The 17,459-nt window shown below is 48.6% G+C and overlaps 4 protein-coding genes across 4 annotated transcripts; 2 read left to right on the top strand and 2 right to left on the bottom strand.

Annotated features, from left to right (window-relative positions):
- Nucleotides 1-7,685: 7,685 nt before the first annotated feature.
- On the bottom strand, nucleotides 7,686-8,489 carry AKAW2_50262S (uncharacterized protein; the record flags this gene model as incomplete). The annotated part of the gene is made up of 1 exon (XM_041690060.1): nucleotides 7,686-8,489. The coding sequence occupies one exon, from the start codon at nucleotides 8,487-8,489 to the stop codon at nucleotides 7,686-7,688; it is 804 nt and encodes a 267-aa protein (XP_041543683.1).
- Nucleotides 8,490-13,023: 4,534 nt separating this feature from the next.
- On the bottom strand, nucleotides 13,024-13,689 carry AKAW2_50261S (uncharacterized protein; the record flags this gene model as incomplete). Its single annotated transcript, XM_041690059.1, has 3 exons — nucleotides 13,024-13,261; nucleotides 13,330-13,347; nucleotides 13,421-13,689. The coding sequence occupies 3 exons, from the start codon at nucleotides 13,687-13,689 to the stop codon at nucleotides 13,024-13,026; spliced, it is 525 nt and encodes a 174-aa protein (XP_041543682.1).
- A 2,230-nt stretch (nucleotides 13,690-15,919) lies between these two features.
- On the top strand, nucleotides 15,920-16,804 carry AKAW2_50260A (uncharacterized protein; the record flags this gene model as incomplete). The annotated part of the gene is made up of 4 exons (XM_041690058.1): nucleotides 15,920-15,936; nucleotides 15,996-16,291; nucleotides 16,370-16,633; nucleotides 16,686-16,804. The coding sequence occupies 4 exons, from the start codon at nucleotides 15,920-15,922 to the stop codon at nucleotides 16,802-16,804; spliced, it is 696 nt and encodes a 231-aa protein (XP_041543681.1).
- Nucleotides 16,805-16,945: 141 nt separating this feature from the next.
- Nucleotides 16,946-17,434, top strand: AKAW2_50259A (uncharacterized protein; the record flags this gene model as incomplete). The annotated part of the gene is made up of 2 exons (XM_041690057.1): nucleotides 16,946-17,140; nucleotides 17,201-17,434. The coding sequence occupies 2 exons, from the start codon at nucleotides 16,946-16,948 to the stop codon at nucleotides 17,432-17,434; spliced, it is 429 nt and encodes a 142-aa protein (XP_041543680.1).
- Between the last annotated feature and the right edge of the window lie 25 nt (nucleotides 17,435-17,459).

The raw sequence follows: 17,459 nt of genomic DNA, 5'->3' as shown, positions 1-17,459 counted from the left end.
TGTCTCTGACGGAGCGGAAGTTGGATCTGGCAGATGGGAGATGTCCACTTATAAGCACTTCACGGCGTCGACTTTCGGCTACCGGTGCAGCTAGATGTTACATTCATTATCGATGGTTGGCCTCCGCGCCCCTCCTATTGTAGTTGAAGATGGTGAAACGGTCAAGTAAACGACAGACACCCGCTTATTTGCCCGTGAAACCATGCGGTTAAATCCGAAAAAGAAAAACGCTGGGTCCTATCTCCGCTTCCAATCCGATGCCCAGGCATCAGAAATTTGGGGTGTGCGGAAGGTAGTCTGCAGGAAAACTAAACGGGTATTTAGCGAGCTTCTGCTTCTGTCCGAACAGGTTTATATTTTGATGGCCTTTTTACCACGGTGGCTTATGGGAGATCATCTTTTCATCTTGCCCTAGCTCTACATGCTGACAAAGGTTGAATTTTCTGAAACTGGAATTGTGTCCGACCGCTACGTATGCCGCTATACGGTGTAGAAGCACCGCTCGAACTCGAATCAGCTGTGTGTAGGCAAGGGATAGACCTTTCTACTGTACGCAATTCTTCAGATACTCTACTGCGTAGCAAACAAGTACGAACTGTTGAATCAGCTAAAGTAGCATTGGCTGAAGGCTCCCTCAAGTCCGTTCGGTTATGTGTCCAGGTATAGACATTTAAAGAAGGGTACAAAGGCACGAGTCTAACCGGCTGAGCACGCAGGATGCTCGTGTCGATTGAATTCTTCCGCGAGATCCAGATTAGTGACGCAGGATTAGGAGATCTGCTAGCCACGAGCCCTACACCTTCTCAGTTTCACAGACAGAATATTGTAAACATCCGATGCCTTCCCATTGACCGACCTCAGGTCCAGAGCCTGTTACTGTAGAGACGATCAGACGTCTTTCTCACCCCATATTCCCACGGCTTCTGGAGTCGTACTACCATACGGGCGAGCTGCACCTGATTTGGGAACCGATGGAGATCACAGTGAATTACATTTTAACCGCCCGGTGGCCGGTCAACGAGACCGAGCTGACATACATTCTCCGGTCGGTGAGTGTTGCCAGCGGCCATTGTGACACTGGACGCTGGAAACAAACTGATACGGCAATCATGCTGAGTGGTGGTGCCCTAGCGGAGTGGAGGGAATACGTGTGCCAATGGCATCGGATTCTTACACCTGACCTCGAGACAGCCCACCAAGGCACTAAGCTCAATTGTCCGACCTCTTTGGGTTTGAATGTTCTGGACAGATAAAATTCAGGTATCTACCCGCTACGACTCTAATCGAGATGATCAGTGCACTAGTGGAACCATCGAGTAAGAGGGTCTAGCTTGAGGGCTCGATTGGACTCTAGCGGACATACCGTACCAATAGAATTGGAGGTTATGCGATAAGGCGTGTGAATCTGATCACTGCAGACGCTTGCAGATCAGGGCTAGAAATGTATAAAAACAATTAGCTTCTGGTCCTTCTGTGATCTGAACAAGATCTGAAGCGGGTGAGTCGCAGTACTCCTCTGTCTGGCGAGCCCGAGATTGCGTGAGAATAGGCGAGTAGAGGAAGGTGGAGGGGGGGCGGCAGGGGCATACTCGCAAACTGCCATGTGCAGGGACTGAGGAGCGGGACTATGGAGTGACGATGGAGGTCATTGATGGGATCCGGGGGCTCAGGTGCAGTGCTTCTCTCGGAAGACCCAGGGACCCGCTGCATGTTACTGCTCCCAGCCTGGATGATGTAGCCCGGCGGACCAAGCACTCCCACAGGCATGACTGGGAGCCAATATCCCTGTGTAGGTAAATCTGGAATGCACGACGAATGACTCTGTATGAGATGCATCGGGTGTCGTAACTTCCAGCTAGATTAGTCTTTTTCGGCAATGCTGACGACCTAGTTGAGGTTGTGGGCTGTGAGACCGCTTGGGCTCCAGCTGACAGCGTCTGATTTGGGCTAGTGATTGAACCAATCGGGGTCGAGGGGAAGACATTGACCGAAAAGTACTTGGACGATTAAGCTCGGAAAAGCGTTTCAGTTCAAATCCCCAAGAGGGTTTACTTTCGATTGTCCTTAGGAATCGTATACAACTAGTCAAATCTTGGAAAGTACAACCTCTCCAAAGAGGGGTACCGCAAAAGAAAGTTGACTTCTCCAACACAAACATGGCGCTTGTTTCACTGAGCACGAGAACAGCACTCCAGGGACAGTTTGAAGTGCTCGCCCACTTGTTATTCCCAGTTGACAGTGTAAATGAAGCTCGCTGCATGCCTGGGGTTGAAGCTAACCAGACCTCGAATCAGCTACTATCTCTCCCCATTCGTGTATCAATCGGAGTTTACTCTATACTTCTCATAGGACTATCATTGGAAAGGCGTGCTATTGATCAACCAGTGGTAAGGGAATCCCCTTCACGTACAAGACGTAATCCAAAAGATTATGACATGGGGAGACTGCAGGTATTGTAGGCAAGATGTCTCAGTCCGTAACGGATCGGATGGCCCGAAATGGCTCGGAAAATGGTTGGATGGAACAAAGTCCTCCTATGTATCTCAGGGGATTTTACTGTGCATGTAGACTAGGGGCTGGAGTGATCCACGGGAGCATCTGCTGTGGTAAATGTGGTCATGGGAGATGTGCAAAGTGCTTGGGAATGGTAGGGAGCAACAGACGAGGTTTCAAAAGGAGACAGCGATTGCTAGAGCTTACTGCGGTGGGAACTGCGGTGGGAAACGTACATGATGAGACATAATGCAACCCTATATGTACCTTATCTGTCCACTAATGTGGATTATATTAATTATGGTTCTCATTTGCCCCATGCAGGGCAAGGAAAATCCAGATACTGCAGTAAACGCCATGGTCTTGACACTGGTTATCCATGCTTGAATATGGTGTTGATATCGAAGGCCTTCTCTTTTCTCTTGGGAAAACGCATGAACGGCAAGAGTTGCGAGATTGAACTAAGCACCGGTAACTTCATCTGTATTCTCCTTTCGGCAGCATGCCACGTTTGGCTATTATACTTTCTTCGATATCACATTGCAGAGTAGCTGATATCATAAGTCATGGTATAAATCCAAATCCTACGTTAGAGGCAGCAGCGTTCGTCTTCTGCCAGCTGCCAGTCCAGTTGGCCGCAAGAAACCCAGTGGTTCAGCCACAACAGCCACAGAAACTTTGCTTTCAAAACGTGAGCATGCAATGTCCAATGCAACAGTATACCAGGTGTTTGAGACGCAACCTCCGGAGCAGAAAGGACAGATCTGACACCTTTCTTCCTGTTCTAAAAAAGCTATTATTATGTACTTATACGGAGCAGTCATCATTGTTCTGATGCTCCCGAAGGGATGTGCCGTAACATAACAGGCCACTTACACTCATCGACATCTGCTGGTTTGGAATGGTTACACCCAGCTGAATAATACGCGTACCCCTCATATTTCAAATCATATGTGAATCATGCCTTACACTATCGCTGTCCTTTTCTTCTTGGACCACCTTAAGCCGCATGCGTTGCAAAGATTTTTTCTTCCATCGGGTCCAACCCTCCATAGCGGTGATGTACGGGCCGAGCATTCCGCACATTCCCCTTTGAGCGGTGCTCTCTTTTGTCTCAGAAGCCCTCTTCTGTAAGTATACTTGCTTGGCATCGTCGGTACCCGTCTAGTTGCTTTGTTCGTATGGTCAAGGTCGCGTGGATACAGTGTCTTCTCAGAACCCATCGGTCGACTCCCATCGTTCCCTTCGTGACACCTGGAGACGTAGGGAAAGTTGGGATTCTCAGTGCAGCTGCTTACTGCCGCACAGTTTTGGCCACTTCCCCACGTCTCCATGATGGCCAGTATAGGAAGATATTCGGAGTTTTGGAAATGTCCTCGCATATCTTGGACGATATTCCTCAGGATCTGAACGGGTACTGGTTGAAGGACATGTTTGATCATTTTCACACAGGCTGTGGAACAATTAGATAAAATCCTTATATTTTTCAGCATGGATTGCTCCAACCTTGTCTGCATTCTTTTAGTCCGTCCCCCAGGGGTGTCTGGAGCTGTAGGGATTCAACTATATGACTCAGGAGTGTCCAGCACGCATTGGTAGATAAAGGAGCAAAAAGAAGTTCCCGGTAAAGGCGGATGTGGATACTGTTATCCAAGCGTGGAAGGCTGCTGTTCGAAGTCTTAGTCTGTCGAGACACGCAGATGCACTGCTCGTCTTGGTTACGCGCTCGATTAATCTCTGCTGCATGGTATGAAGGGATCTTGCTCGACGTTAGCCTGTAATTTCCCACTCAGCGCCTTTCGCACTGACAAATGTCCCTTGTAGTACTTCCTTGTTATCTCCTGATCTGCAGCAGCAGCATGTCTCAGAACTGACCGTGTAGTAGGAGGATATAATCTCCTTCGAGAGTACCGATGACCTAAACGGTTGGGAACAATTGAAACAGAGGAAGAGCTGGTTAAGAGGCTGTTGTGTAGATTCTGCGCCGATTCCATGATTGGCTAGATTGGCCCATGGTGGTGAGTATATCTCGAAGGTATCCGGGCTTCGTAACCTAACTTCTTGTCTTGTCATGTAGGTCCAAAGGGCTGTAAGAAACCATTGCTACTTTCCACCGAAAGCTTGCTCGTCAACAGGGCAATCTGGTAAAGGAGTGGCAAATGGTATCAAGAAAGGCCAGGGAGCAGAGAAATAGAAATGTCATTCACAACACAGGTTGGAGCCGGTCAATTGCGAGGGATCAAATCGTTTGGCGTTGTGGGTAGATGATGTCTCAGGGGTAGGGTCCATATAAAACTTCGTACACTAACCCTGGACACTTGGCGAAGGCCCCCGCACGACCGTCATCTCATAATCAGTTCTGGGAAAAAAGCATGCTGCGGGCACTAACGAAAATCTATGCCACAACCCCGATGCCCACGACCCCTCTGGTGGGAATTTCATGGAAGGTGGTATATCTCTCCATATGGGTGCGTACTACCTTTCTTGTGAACATGTTAGTGCCTTCCAAAGATAACTTCGGGGGCTGGACGGTGAAAATGGCGTCTGGTTTCCGGAGGCACTATTCTCGTTATAGCAGAGCAATGCTCTCTCAATAAGCCGGCCGAAGTCTGCCGCTAACCTCGGTTTTTCTGAGGGAACGGAACTATTCCAGCTTACGACATCGATTCAAGGGTGTTCGCATTCTCAACTTCCTCTTCAGTTCTCCGAGAATATGAAATGACGAAAGCAAACATTTCGTGAGCCTGTCTGCTTTCGATCGTGTGGAAAGACATTTAAGAGGCGATTGGCTGATATGGGTTCCATGAGCAACGCCCGCGGGATTCGACTAGATGACTAGAAATTGAATGATGTCAATGGCCAGAGCAGCAAATTCATTCCCAACCCAGCTTGAGCGTATTATGTTGCATTTTTGTTTTTTCTTGATTTCCTCCCTTTCCCTTTTGATGGGAGCGTTTTTCTTTCTCTCTCCCCTCCCCTTTCTCCTAATATATATACATATATATCTACTGAGAATACATGGGACATGAAACTAGTCAGCGTTCTCACCTTCGTGTCCCGGATCAAGACGGGAAATCACCTGGAATAACAGGGTTAATAATCAGGTCTGATGGATATTAGTAATTCTTTATACGAACAACGATCATTTGCCTACGTGCAATTATAAGTCTGATCCGCAAAGCAAGACTAAATCCAAACTCTCGCGCATTCCTCTACCAGATCCACAATAGGCGACATCTGGTGAAGGTTTGTGCTAATACAAAGTGACGGTAAATTCAGCTTCCGTGAAACTTGGTACCTCATATGGGCTAGTCCGTAAATCGTCCCAACACAGGCTCTGGAAAAAAAAAAGACGGAAAAGAAATGTGAATTTTTCGTACTAGTGAGACCAAACTCTATTATGCTCAGTTTACGTTAAGACTCGCTACAGTAAATTGAAACTGTTTTCCCTTATACAGCGTTATAGTACTTCCACGCTTGGAATACCTCTACGGAGGGGACAAACCAACAACAAAACTAAATAGCTCTGCTTCTCCAGCATATTTTTAAACGATCATGCAGTGGAGGGAAGGTCATTGAATGTATAGTAAGAGGAGCTACCCTGTTGAGGCATGAGCCGGTTTCAGTGGGATTAGGGTTCGGCAAAATTGGACTTCAATCCTCCGATTTCTGACCCAATGGTCGTGTACGGAGCCACTTGTGGTCAGCACATGATGAAGTATAGGTCGTTTCAAAACTTGGAACTCGCTCAGAAGCTCTGACATCTGCCAGAATAATTCTAGTCGAATCACTGCCCAGTACCATACCAGGTAGTATGCTCTGCTTCAAGTGTGATTCGGCAATTGAGAAGCCCTACTCTACATTGTAATTGACTGGGATTGGAGATAATCATATGAAGGATTTGGACCATAGTGAAAACATCAGGCAATGTCAGTCACAAGGGAAGCCGAATACTTAGCAAGGTTCGCGTAAAAGTGCGTCTTCCACCATTGCCTTGTCAATAAAGCAAAGCCATCTAGTATACTGGGATCAAACCCGATTGATCAGTAATCCTGGTCGCATAACCCGTGTATTGGCTTCAACGAGTGGTTTGACACCGTCCAGACCTTGAACGTTGAAGCCAGCGGTATCAGCATTCGAATAAGCAGTTGAGGGGCAGGACTCGTGAGCGGACATCCTGTGGCTCGGAGGATGCAGAGGGATTTGTTCTTGGCAAGGCAACCCGACGAGACGGAGTGCAGTTGGCCGCTTCGAAACCGGCCCGCCGCTATCGATTCTTAAAATCAATTATAACTGTAATTGACCAGTAAGTAAGGGACCATTGATCTGCTGCGTACATTAAGAATTGGGTAGAACTACTACCAAGCGATTAAATACTCTATACCATAGCTACTAGCTCATACTTGAATTGGCCGGCAGCCAGCTAAAACCAATCTGAGTGTACTTCTTTGCTGAATATATCAAGGTTATTTCACTTTTATTTGATAGTTGCAACTATCCCCAGGCGTCACACCATGGAAGAGACTCAGATCTCAAAGGATATAGATACCGGGCCCAATCCTCTACCTAACAAGGAGAACAAGACGAAAGGGAAGCCCTACTAGTGGCGCTCACGATTCTCTAGACCTGTCCAGAAAAATCAGGCAATATGGCCGTGTCAGGATGAGAACAAAACCAAAATTGTTGAAACTCCAAACTAAGCCATATCTTGTCAATGCCTCATCCTTTCCCTTTCTTTCCTATTTCGTTGGTAAAAACCATTTCTTTCCACTGATTCATAGAAGAGAGACACAAGAAAAACCAAATCCACCCTGGACTCAATCAGGCGGTCCGTAGACCACGTTGAAGGAGATTTTGCAAGTCTCGAACTGGATGTTGGTAGTTGACGCTATTGCTGAACCGGAATATGCATTTAATAAGATGAGAAGGAAACTCGGCTGCATAACAGCTGCTCGAGCTGTCGATTCCAGAAAAATCAAGACAAAAGCCCTTCTGGAAGCGTGAAGTAGACACATCCACCAAGTCAGGGCCAGGGAATAAGGGATTGACGCTATCAGATAGGCATCGAATGTGGCCCGTAAAACCGGGCGACGATGATTACGTGTTGGTTCAGCGACTAAGAAGTCAAAGGTTCGCTCTTAGGTAGTCGCAACATATGCTCATATAAATTTAGCTGGAGATCGAGCGCCTTTTTACGCTCCACCAGCGTCTGGTTTTCTTCCTGAAGTCTCCTGAGCTTTCTGGAACGTCTGGTTCTGCTCCCGAAGCCTGGACACTAGCTGCTGCAGCTGCATGCAGCGGATCTGGGGTGTCAGGTACTCCAACAGATGGCGTGGCATCTTGCTCTCTTGGCGAAGTAAGGACATGATGATCAAGACCATGTAGTCAATGAGGAAGATGGCAGCTTGAACAATTTGTTCCTTGGACTCCGGTAGGCCCTTGGAAGGGTTCCAACCAGCTTGCTCCAGGAAGTAATCATGAATGCGGCTGTCCAGCTCACGGTGCAGTCGGCTGAGGTTCTTCCGTCGGTTTCCCTCTGCAATTTTGTGCCTTTCCCTCTGGTTGTCTAAACCCGCTGGAGCCATGCTGGCCTTGCGCTTCCGCCCGCACTGCTCCTGCAACGGCGGCTTGCGGTTGATGTTCACGGGGGCGATGAGGCTTAGAAATGGAGGAGAGGAGAGATCTTGCGGCCACATGAACGCCTTCTGAGACTCGTCGGATTCCGGCAGGGAACTCTCCGCTGAGCTTGCCGATGGTTCAATGGCCACAACACGCTCTTCCGCTCCCGACCATGTTGATCTAACGGGGCAGGTGAGCTGAGTTCTTGAAGCGCTGGTGGCATTGGCGTTGGCATTGGAGTGGTCTAAGGGTCCGCGGGGCAAGGGCTTCACGCATGGAAGCGGGGGCAGGCGACGATCCTCTCTCGTATTTGCCATACTCGGTAGGTTGGACAGGAAGCGTACACTGTAAGAAGCGTCAAACGTCAGAAGCTGCATCTGTTGGTAAGGTTCGCAGGCGACTTACGGGACGGCACAACGTCCAGAGATGCCGTCAGCTATTGAGCACACGCCTTCGTACATTACGGTGCTAATAATTCTTGCGTGTAAATTTGAAGATGGGGCGTATTGCAGCCTCAGAGTTATAAGTCAGATGTTTGGCTATATGCGGAAAGGAAAAGTGTGTCTCCGATATGTACGTCTGCTCCGGCGCGGGATTGTTTGGCCTGATGCAACCAAGTACACCACCTGAGACCAATGATATAATTCAGAAATGTAGATGATAGTAGCAGTGAGACTATAATGGCCACAATGACGCTGATACAATTCAAAAGGAAGGCACGGTAAACAACGAAGAGACTTGATAGGACTTACTGGTCTTTCACCCTCAATATATATCATTTTGTTTTTCTACCTTTATTTTTTTCCATATTTCTAATTCTTGTGACTTCCCCCTTTCTATGTCTATGTCCTCGCTTTATCTACGTAGTGTTAGCCGTCACCTCCATCTTAACTTTGACCTTCTGCGCTTTTACCTCTTCTAGCTGTTAGCTCCACTGCTTCATCATCATACCTCCCGATTGAGGAAACGCCGGAGTGCATAGACGGCCTTCATCATAGTTCAACCCTTCATCATGTAGTAGTCTGCCTCCAAAGCTTCATCACAGTAGGGCCAGCTATCGAGATGGGGAACAGTCGCCAGGCCAGTGCTGGATCGGCGAATCAACGTACCATGATCTCGCGAGAGAGTCAGATGCGGGATCGCGGCCACTTAATTCGTCACTGCCGTAGTGTTTTGCGATCTACATGGGTTAGAAGGCATCCACCCTCCTTGCGTCGCGCTTATCAATAGTCTCCTTGGGTTAATGACCATGTGCGACCACTCAGTTTACATCTTGGATCATGGCCAAAGTATCACCGTATCCACGAAACTTTTACGGCACCGAGGCCGATAATGTCACTGTCCGATAAAGGTCAATGTAGGATCTTGAAACGCAGATCATAGCCCCGGGAGGATCAGATAGAACCTAATAGCACGAAGCAAGGGTATCTTAGTAGGAAGCCGACAGTCCTCAACACTGAAGGATCTTTAGAGAGACAATGGGCAGAAGCATCTATCACAAGCCACCACACTGCTGGTCAATCTTTGCCGGTCATAAATGAAATGTCACCTGAGTGCATACAGCATAATCATTGTGTTCATGAGACCTTCCTTCGACTATGATATAGTGTCATAGTGCTCATGCCCCTAACAGGGCATATGTGTCTGAAAAGGTCACCTGAGCACATCTCGGCACAACAAAGACCCGTCCAACTACCCAACAGATTTTATTCAGGCTCTCATTGTTTGTTAGCGTGCTGAGAGACTTGAAGATCGAACAAGAAATCGTGAAATTACTTTTTTTACGATCAATTATGATCATTAGGTAACAATTGTATCAAGTAGACAGTACTTCATCTCCCGACTGGCTGGATACAAGGTTGATCCTGCATTTGGTAAGTGTAGACGGAGTAGGTGTGGGTTGGAGCATGCTTGTGCAGGATGTCGGTCTTCCTGGCGGGATGCGCTACGGCCAGGCTGACCCTCCACCCCCCAGCATCAGCTAAGGCCACTAGGAATCTTGTCCGCCTACCACAATAACATAAGACATACCCAGAACATCGAAAGTCATTTGCCCGATGGACGCTATTCACTCCCGTACCCTGGTGGTGTAACCCCGCTTTCTTACTAGTCCAAAATGGTACAATTTTTTCCAGGAGGGTTTAGACCTCACGTCGGCGACCTGATTTCAGATCCAAACACAATCAGGGAAACGCTGGGTGGGGCTCGTAGTCTCGCCCGGCCGCCTTGGTCTCTCACTTCCTGGCCAGATTCGAGAACTACTGTTTAAGCGTTGATCGACTCCCATTTGCCCAGAAAATACCTCGCAAATGCCGCCAGGGACAGGTCCAGTTTCCAGCACTGGTTAACATGCGGCCGGGTGCTGGTCAAAGTGTAATACACCCCTCAGCGCATCAATTCTACGATTGTGATAGCGTTGGTCAGCATACTGCCCCACCATTGCCTCATTTGCAGGAAGCGATGAGTGTTGCATTGATCCTCTCCCATTACCCTCGATCGCAAAAATAGCCCAATAAACCCAGCTATCTATCGATAGGCTCGCCATGCGTGACCTGCGTACAACAATCGTATCTCAGGATCTCTATGGAGATACTAGCATAGTCGAAGGCTCGCCGGGAGATGGCATAGATCAATACGATCCACAGTCGCAACCTCAACTTCAATAGGGTTAGAAAACCAAGTTGTTACGGTACCCTGCGGTATTCCACCCATTCACGCTAGACTGAAATGGTCAAACGTTCTATGTCAAAATACGTTCCGTATATGAATAATCTTGAGGATGACCCATGAATAGTCAATGGGGTTTAGATTTGAATTGTTTGAAGAGATCCATCCCAGTTACAATGCCTCTTGATTTCTCATTTCGTTCCTTGCGGAGGGGAGAATATTCGGCAATTCATCCTCAAAAACCCGTTCACCGTTCAACGTCAACGACATACAGTCCAATCCTGGGCTTTTGTTGAGAACCGATACAAAGCTTACATCACTATAAACGTCTCGCAACCGCATCTCTATAGAAACTCCCAATGGCATCATTGCTCTCAAGTAGCAGTCATACGACCCCCCCCCGCGCCAATCTGGATCTCCAGAAAGACTCAAAGATCTCTTCAGTTCGTCGCTCACGATAGGCAACCCGCCATTCGAGTTTCAATCCCAATATTTGCCAGAGGTGTCCGACATACCCTGAATCGGAGCACATTGCACCTTGTGCCAGACGGCCTATCAACCTTGAGTAAGACAGTCCAAGCCCCGGGGAAATTGTACTGAGATCATCGCCGGAACGGGGAAGGAGTGTAGGATTATGGGTTTTATTCCACCAGTGTCGTGAACAGCGAGGTTGTGCCTCTTTTCCCCCGATGTTGACGCAGAAGTATATTTGGCTGTGTTCCAAGATCAATTCCATAGCGAACCGAGGGTGGAAGAAGTGAAGACCTAATCGGGCAAGGTAACTTAACCTGAAACGGTAAGTTATCCGTTAGATTATATGGTATTGTGCAGATTCAAAGAAGCCAAACAAACAGATAGGTTGGGGGCATCGCTTTCTTTCTAGACCAGGTTTGCTTTTCTCTCACGTCATTGAGCCCGAACATGATCTCCATTGCGTTTGGTAATCGTCGAAAGGTCTCTGGAATAGTCTGCCAACTGAGACGGGCGTCTTCCGAATCTCTCCCCTGTCGAGGAGGAAAACTTTAGCTAACATTCCAACTGGGCTAGTCAGCCTTTAGAGTTGCTTGGGATTTTAGGGTTGCATCTCTTACGGATAGGACGGCTCGCCAGCCTACAGCGGGGCGGCAGTCCGACTCGCATGTGGCCCCGTCTCTCCCTTAGTGCCTTGGACGCTCATGCTACAGTAACAGCAGCCCAGGGGGCAGCATCGGCTTTGTGCTTTCGGAAGTGATTCTTGGCGACTTCCGTCGTAGCGTGTTCGCATTGGAAGGTGTGGATCTAGTTCCGCCGTGGGTTGCCTAGCAATACTGTACAAGGCTATGACCATTTTGATTGAGCAAACCCATATCCCTCTGCTAGGCATGTGAGTTTGCCGCCGGTGCCAGCCCGCCGGTGGCACCAACGGGTTCTCATGGGGGCGGCGAGGGAGGTCATCCAGGACCGTTACATACAATCTAGGAAGTCGAACATCCGGTCCATTTTCTTTTGCCCCCCACCCCACACCCAATTTGGTGTGCTTTCCCAAGTTGTAACAAGCGCGTGCTGATCCGCGAAAAGGCGATGACCCAGTGTAATGTGAAAGCTGTCTGATGAGACTGTCGCAAAGCATAAAGGGGAGATACCCTGAGAATAAGGACAATTTCGGCAGGTCCTCCATTGAGGATCCCGCGCAATGTCAGATCCACACATTGCAAACTTTTCATTTTACGGCCAAAAGTCTTAAATCCTTGTATCGTTACCTATCATCAGTACTCCGCCTTTCCTTTGTTGATGTAAAGGCCCTCATTATGGGTGACAAATTCCAATTTAGTGGTCTCTACCACATTGCCGCCATGGCTACATGGCCCTTTCCGAACAATTTTTCGCCTCACGAAGCAACGCCAGCTCCCGCATTACATCAGAATATGCCTGTCACCTAAGACAAGATAAAGCTAAATTCAAGATTGTGGTTTCGATGGTTCAGAGGCTGAGGATTGTACTAGCAGGAGAAGGCGCGACACACCTTGGCGTCACATTCTGCGTCTTTGGCTTGCGGACGTGATGGAGCCCCATTTCACTGCACCAGATGCAGCTAAAGGGTGTGATTTAGTTTAGACAACGTACTCCTTTATCCTGGGAGCGACAAACCAGGTTACCCTGCAGCAGGCAGTACCAACATTATCTCTCGAATGCAGTAATTCATAGACTCTCAGAGTCGAACAGACATTGGTCACTACTGGATAAGCTTGGTAAGGAACACTAGTTTTAGGCGATGTAACTCAGACCTTGCCCCGTTGGTCCCCTCCCGGCTTGGCCTGAGAAACGTTCCGTTCCCTTCTCCTTCGCCCGGCGACGTTCATTCCGCTTCCAGAGCCTTGTACCGAAATGAACGACGAGATTTGGTGAGATGAGAGAGGTCGGGACACTCTCACAGATGCCGCTCACTCTTTTGTGCAGGCGGTGATTTTCCTGGTCTTGATGCTTTACTTGTTCCTCCAGCTTTCTATGGCTCCCCGTCAGCTCGAAGTCACATTGAAGGTCGCTTGGTAGCAGCCACGGAGATAAGTTCACCGGTCTCTAGTTTCAAGACTTGAAGATACAGATCAGAACAGTTCGAGGATGAATGCTGACCGGGTTTGGGATATCATAGGACGGGACTTACTCGCAAGGCAGCGACGTGTGAACCCTTTTACCAGCCTCGTCACTGGGATGCTCATGACGCTCGATTGTGGCCACACTGTCGACGTCCAAAGTCCAATATCTCTCACTTTCGTCGTTTTTCTCGGTTAATATACTCCGTCCGAGGCAGCCTGGAAGTTCGGTCTTCTGCCGTCGGGCGGAGACGATTCCGTGGGGTGTATAAGATATGAATAAGCCAGGCGGTGCATACGTCAGAAAAGGCCTTATGGCATCCTCTGTAGTCACAGACATGAGGTTTCTCTCCCGTGTGCGTCCGCGAATGCACTGTCAATGCACTCCGCTGGATGAAGGTTTTGTTGCAGTTCTTGACGGTGCAGTGGTACGGTCGCTCCTTGGTATGTATCCGATAGTGCCTGCACAGGTCTGACTTGCGATTGAAGGACTGCTATCATTAGTATGGTATCTTTAAGGCTCTCCAATAATGTGATGGAGCAGGCGATAGAGGAAGAAAAAGTGGTACCGGGGGGGTCCATACCTTATTACAATGCTCCCAAGTGCAGTTAATGCCGCGTCCACCCCCAGTCTTCATGGTGAGGACGAAGCGTAAAGTTAAAAAGAAAAAAAAAAAAAAAAAAAACAAAAATGTTGTTAAAGAGGTGAGCCGCAAGAAAGGGTTGAGGGAAGTGGCCCGGTAAGCAGTAGAGTAGCAACGCAGGGAGCAAGCAACGAATGTTCAAAGGGGGAAACGACAAAGAAATAAACACAAGTGCAAAGGAAATGAGGAAGACGACCAAAAATATTAAAAGAAATCAAACTATATGATATCAAGAGCAAGTGGACCTGAAGCCAAGTAAGAGTACATAAACAGAACAAAGTTCGTACAAGCAATAGAGGTGAGAGAGAAACGGCGTTCAAAGTATAGCCGCCTGTATTAGGAGCTATGGCGGAGTTAAATTGGAGAGCGGGTGGGAGGGGAAAGGGAAGGAAAGGAAAGGAGCTCTGGACAAGCGGAGGGAACAGGAATGTCACTGCAAATCAGGTCCGGCGGCATGCAGCCTCCACGGTAATCATTGGAGGTTAAGACGGGCATGTCCATTGGCAGCCAAGTCGCAGGGCCGAGAGATGGATCAAATGGGGAAGCACAGCTAAAGGAAAAGACGGCAGTGAGGCTGGCCTTGGAGGCCCAGCACAGCCGATGGGAGGGTATTCCAGATGTACCTTGCAATGGGTCTGATGTTAAGACCTAACGACCAGAGGGATAGAAAAAAAAAGGTATAGCGAGAGAAGTGCAAGCACAGTCCCCAAGAGATTTTCAGATGTAGTCCAGCACAATACTGTTCGGTCCGGGAGAGGTCGCAATGCTTCTGCGGGTCTCAGGCGGTTCTCCATCTACCTAGCGGGTACTTGGTTCTTAGTTGCTACTACGACCTGCCAAGCTTCGCTACTCCGTATCTATCCAAATTCTCCGGGTGCAAACCTGGAAAAATTGGGTTTAGCTTACTTTACTCACTGGGGCTGTAATTGAGATGATCAACCCACTAGTGGATTCGTCGGATAAGGGTGTCCGGGTTCGGGAGTCGATTGGACGCTAGTAGAACATGGCGTACCAACAGTATCGGAAGGTCTAGTACGGCGGTTAATGCGTGTGTAAGCTAAGCCTCTTTCAGGATAGGTTTTCTGTGCAGATATACCAGCCCAGAGCAAAGTTTGATGTCGACCCATCATACAACAGAGTAGTTCGTATTATAGACTTAACCGAGGAAACTAACCAAGCAGCCTACTTCTAGCCATAGCGTTAGAAGTGAAATCGTTTGTTCGTTCACAGTACCACTAGACCGGTAGAGGTTCGATTCGTCTTTTTGTTGCTCTTTTGGGGGGGCGTGACTGCGCTTTCTACAAATTAGTATAGTCGAACGAGGCAAGAATACTGAGAGGCGGGTCTGTTTACTGAGTGGTCTAGAACGCTGATATGGGTGTGGATGTATCCTGGAGCACCAGCCAGTCTATGGCAAGTCGGCTCTTGGAACAAAATCAAATCTGTGCGGTAGCATAGCACCTACATCACCACAGAGACACAGGAATGACTACACAGAGGTGGCGTTCACGCATGCAGATAGAATGATTATCATTATCCCATGCATAAGTCCGGCCATTGGGCTACATGATACGTGTAGAGTGGCGGTCGGCTGCATTCATTCCCCACTACCAGATTACGGTAAACCATAAGGTGCTTGCCAGGAGGTGCAGCTCGCGCCATCCGTGGTCGAAAGAGCACGCGAGTTCTTCCAAGCTCCACTTGATGCATATTGACTTAGAATCATGGTTCATCTTGGATGATTGCACTATGGACGACACTCAGCTCACGGAGTCGTGAGCGACATTAACATAGCGAGGATCCTGTCTACATATGCCCACTCTCTGCCAACCTGCACCGTGTCGGTAAGCAAGGCTCACCAACGTCCTACCTGGCCACACTCACCCCCGAAATGTCTTAAGTGGGTTTCGGAAATAGTACATCATTATGGAAAACTTACTGATGTAAGAAATAAACTAGAATCCGCCGCTCAGTTGGCCTCAGCTAATGCTTACCTTCTCAGGTTGTTGTACGACGGGAACGACCACATTTACCAAGCTGATACCTTTTCCACGGACGTTTTACGCCTTTCCGCCCCAGATGATGACCACCTGAGGTATTCAATCCCAGCAGAAGAGCTTTACGAACGGGAGACGATAGAAGAGGGTCCGGCCGAAATCTGCTTGGAAAAGATCCTGAGGCAATTCGGCAGGGATCAGGATAAAGCTCTCTGTCTGTGTCTTCACAACCGAACCGCCGAGGCAGCAGAGATCATATTAGGATTTCTCCTCTGGGTTACTAGTGATGCAGTAGTGCGCGGTATATCTCAAGGTTTATCGCTTATATGTGTTGTTTTGGACTGTTTCACCGACCATGGGCTGACGCCGTTTCTATCAGGCATTCTGTACGACGACGCTGCGGTTCATGCTAGGCAACTCAGGCTCTGGAGCGAGTTCAATATCTGCTGCCTTGCAGTCTGGCAGAAGCAGAAGGATTTGACTCGGGCTTCGATGACGGCGAACATTCTTCTTCCCGACCCATGTCTGAGCATTTCACAAATAGAAACATTTGGTGAGGAGCTGATTGCTATTCGTGACAGGATAGAAAAGCATGGACTAGTAGACTATGAGGTCGGGGTCTGGGAAGAAGAGATTCTCTCCAGTAAGGTCACCCGTCAGGTTATACGCTGCTTGCGTTGCTGACCTTACCGTAGTCCTTCATCAGTGTTGGTCCTTAAGTCAGACGCTTTCGACACAGTTGCGGATGCTCGACCAGTTAGCCGAGCGAGATGGCCAGATGAGTCAGTCAATTTGTGCTGGCCAACGACAATAGCGGGTGTCCAATATGGTTGGCATCCTGTCGGGGATGCGATGTGATTGTCATATGTGGACTAGCATGTGACCTAGCGGGATAGACTGTCGGCCTGAAGCGACCGTCAGCGAGTCATTCATCAAGCAAGCTCCATACCCCAAAATGCCTCAGCACCTAACAACATTTCGACTATCTACAAATACATGCACCGCGGAACAAGTCATCTCAGGCCTGCGGGAGCATTTCGAGACGGAGGCATTCAGAGGACTCCCCAAGGACGAGGTATACGTCGAGAGCCCGCTCAACTCCGATGCACTGGACCGCCTGAAACCTATACTTTCACTAGTCTGTGACGGCGTGAGTACCCGACCTTTACTCAAAATTCTCTCTCGGGGCCGTCTCCTGACATCACCGTAGTCAGCGCGCGTAATACTTTCAAGGGTCATGGGAAAGACAATCCTGCACTCCCGTTCTCCATGCCTCCACTTCCCAGTCCTGATCTACGAGTCTTCGCTACTCGATGGAAAGCCATTAGAGCTAGGACGCGGCGTGTATACGGACAGGGATGTCATTCTGACCGGGAGATTGGTTCTGATCACAGTTGTTCCCACGTTTGTCAAAGTCATATTTGGGCCTTCGGAGTCTCCTTAGGTCGTGGGACCGAAAATCAATCCCG

This window comes from Aspergillus luchuensis, chromosome 5 (genome assembly GCF_016861625.1).
Source record: "Aspergillus luchuensis IFO 4308 DNA, chromosome 5, nearly complete sequence".
Lineage (NCBI taxonomy): Eukaryota > Fungi > Ascomycota > Eurotiomycetes > Eurotiales > Aspergillaceae > Aspergillus > Aspergillus luchuensis.
The sequence above is the reverse complement of the archived record's forward strand: the minus strand, read 5'-3'. Positions and strand labels throughout refer to the sequence as shown.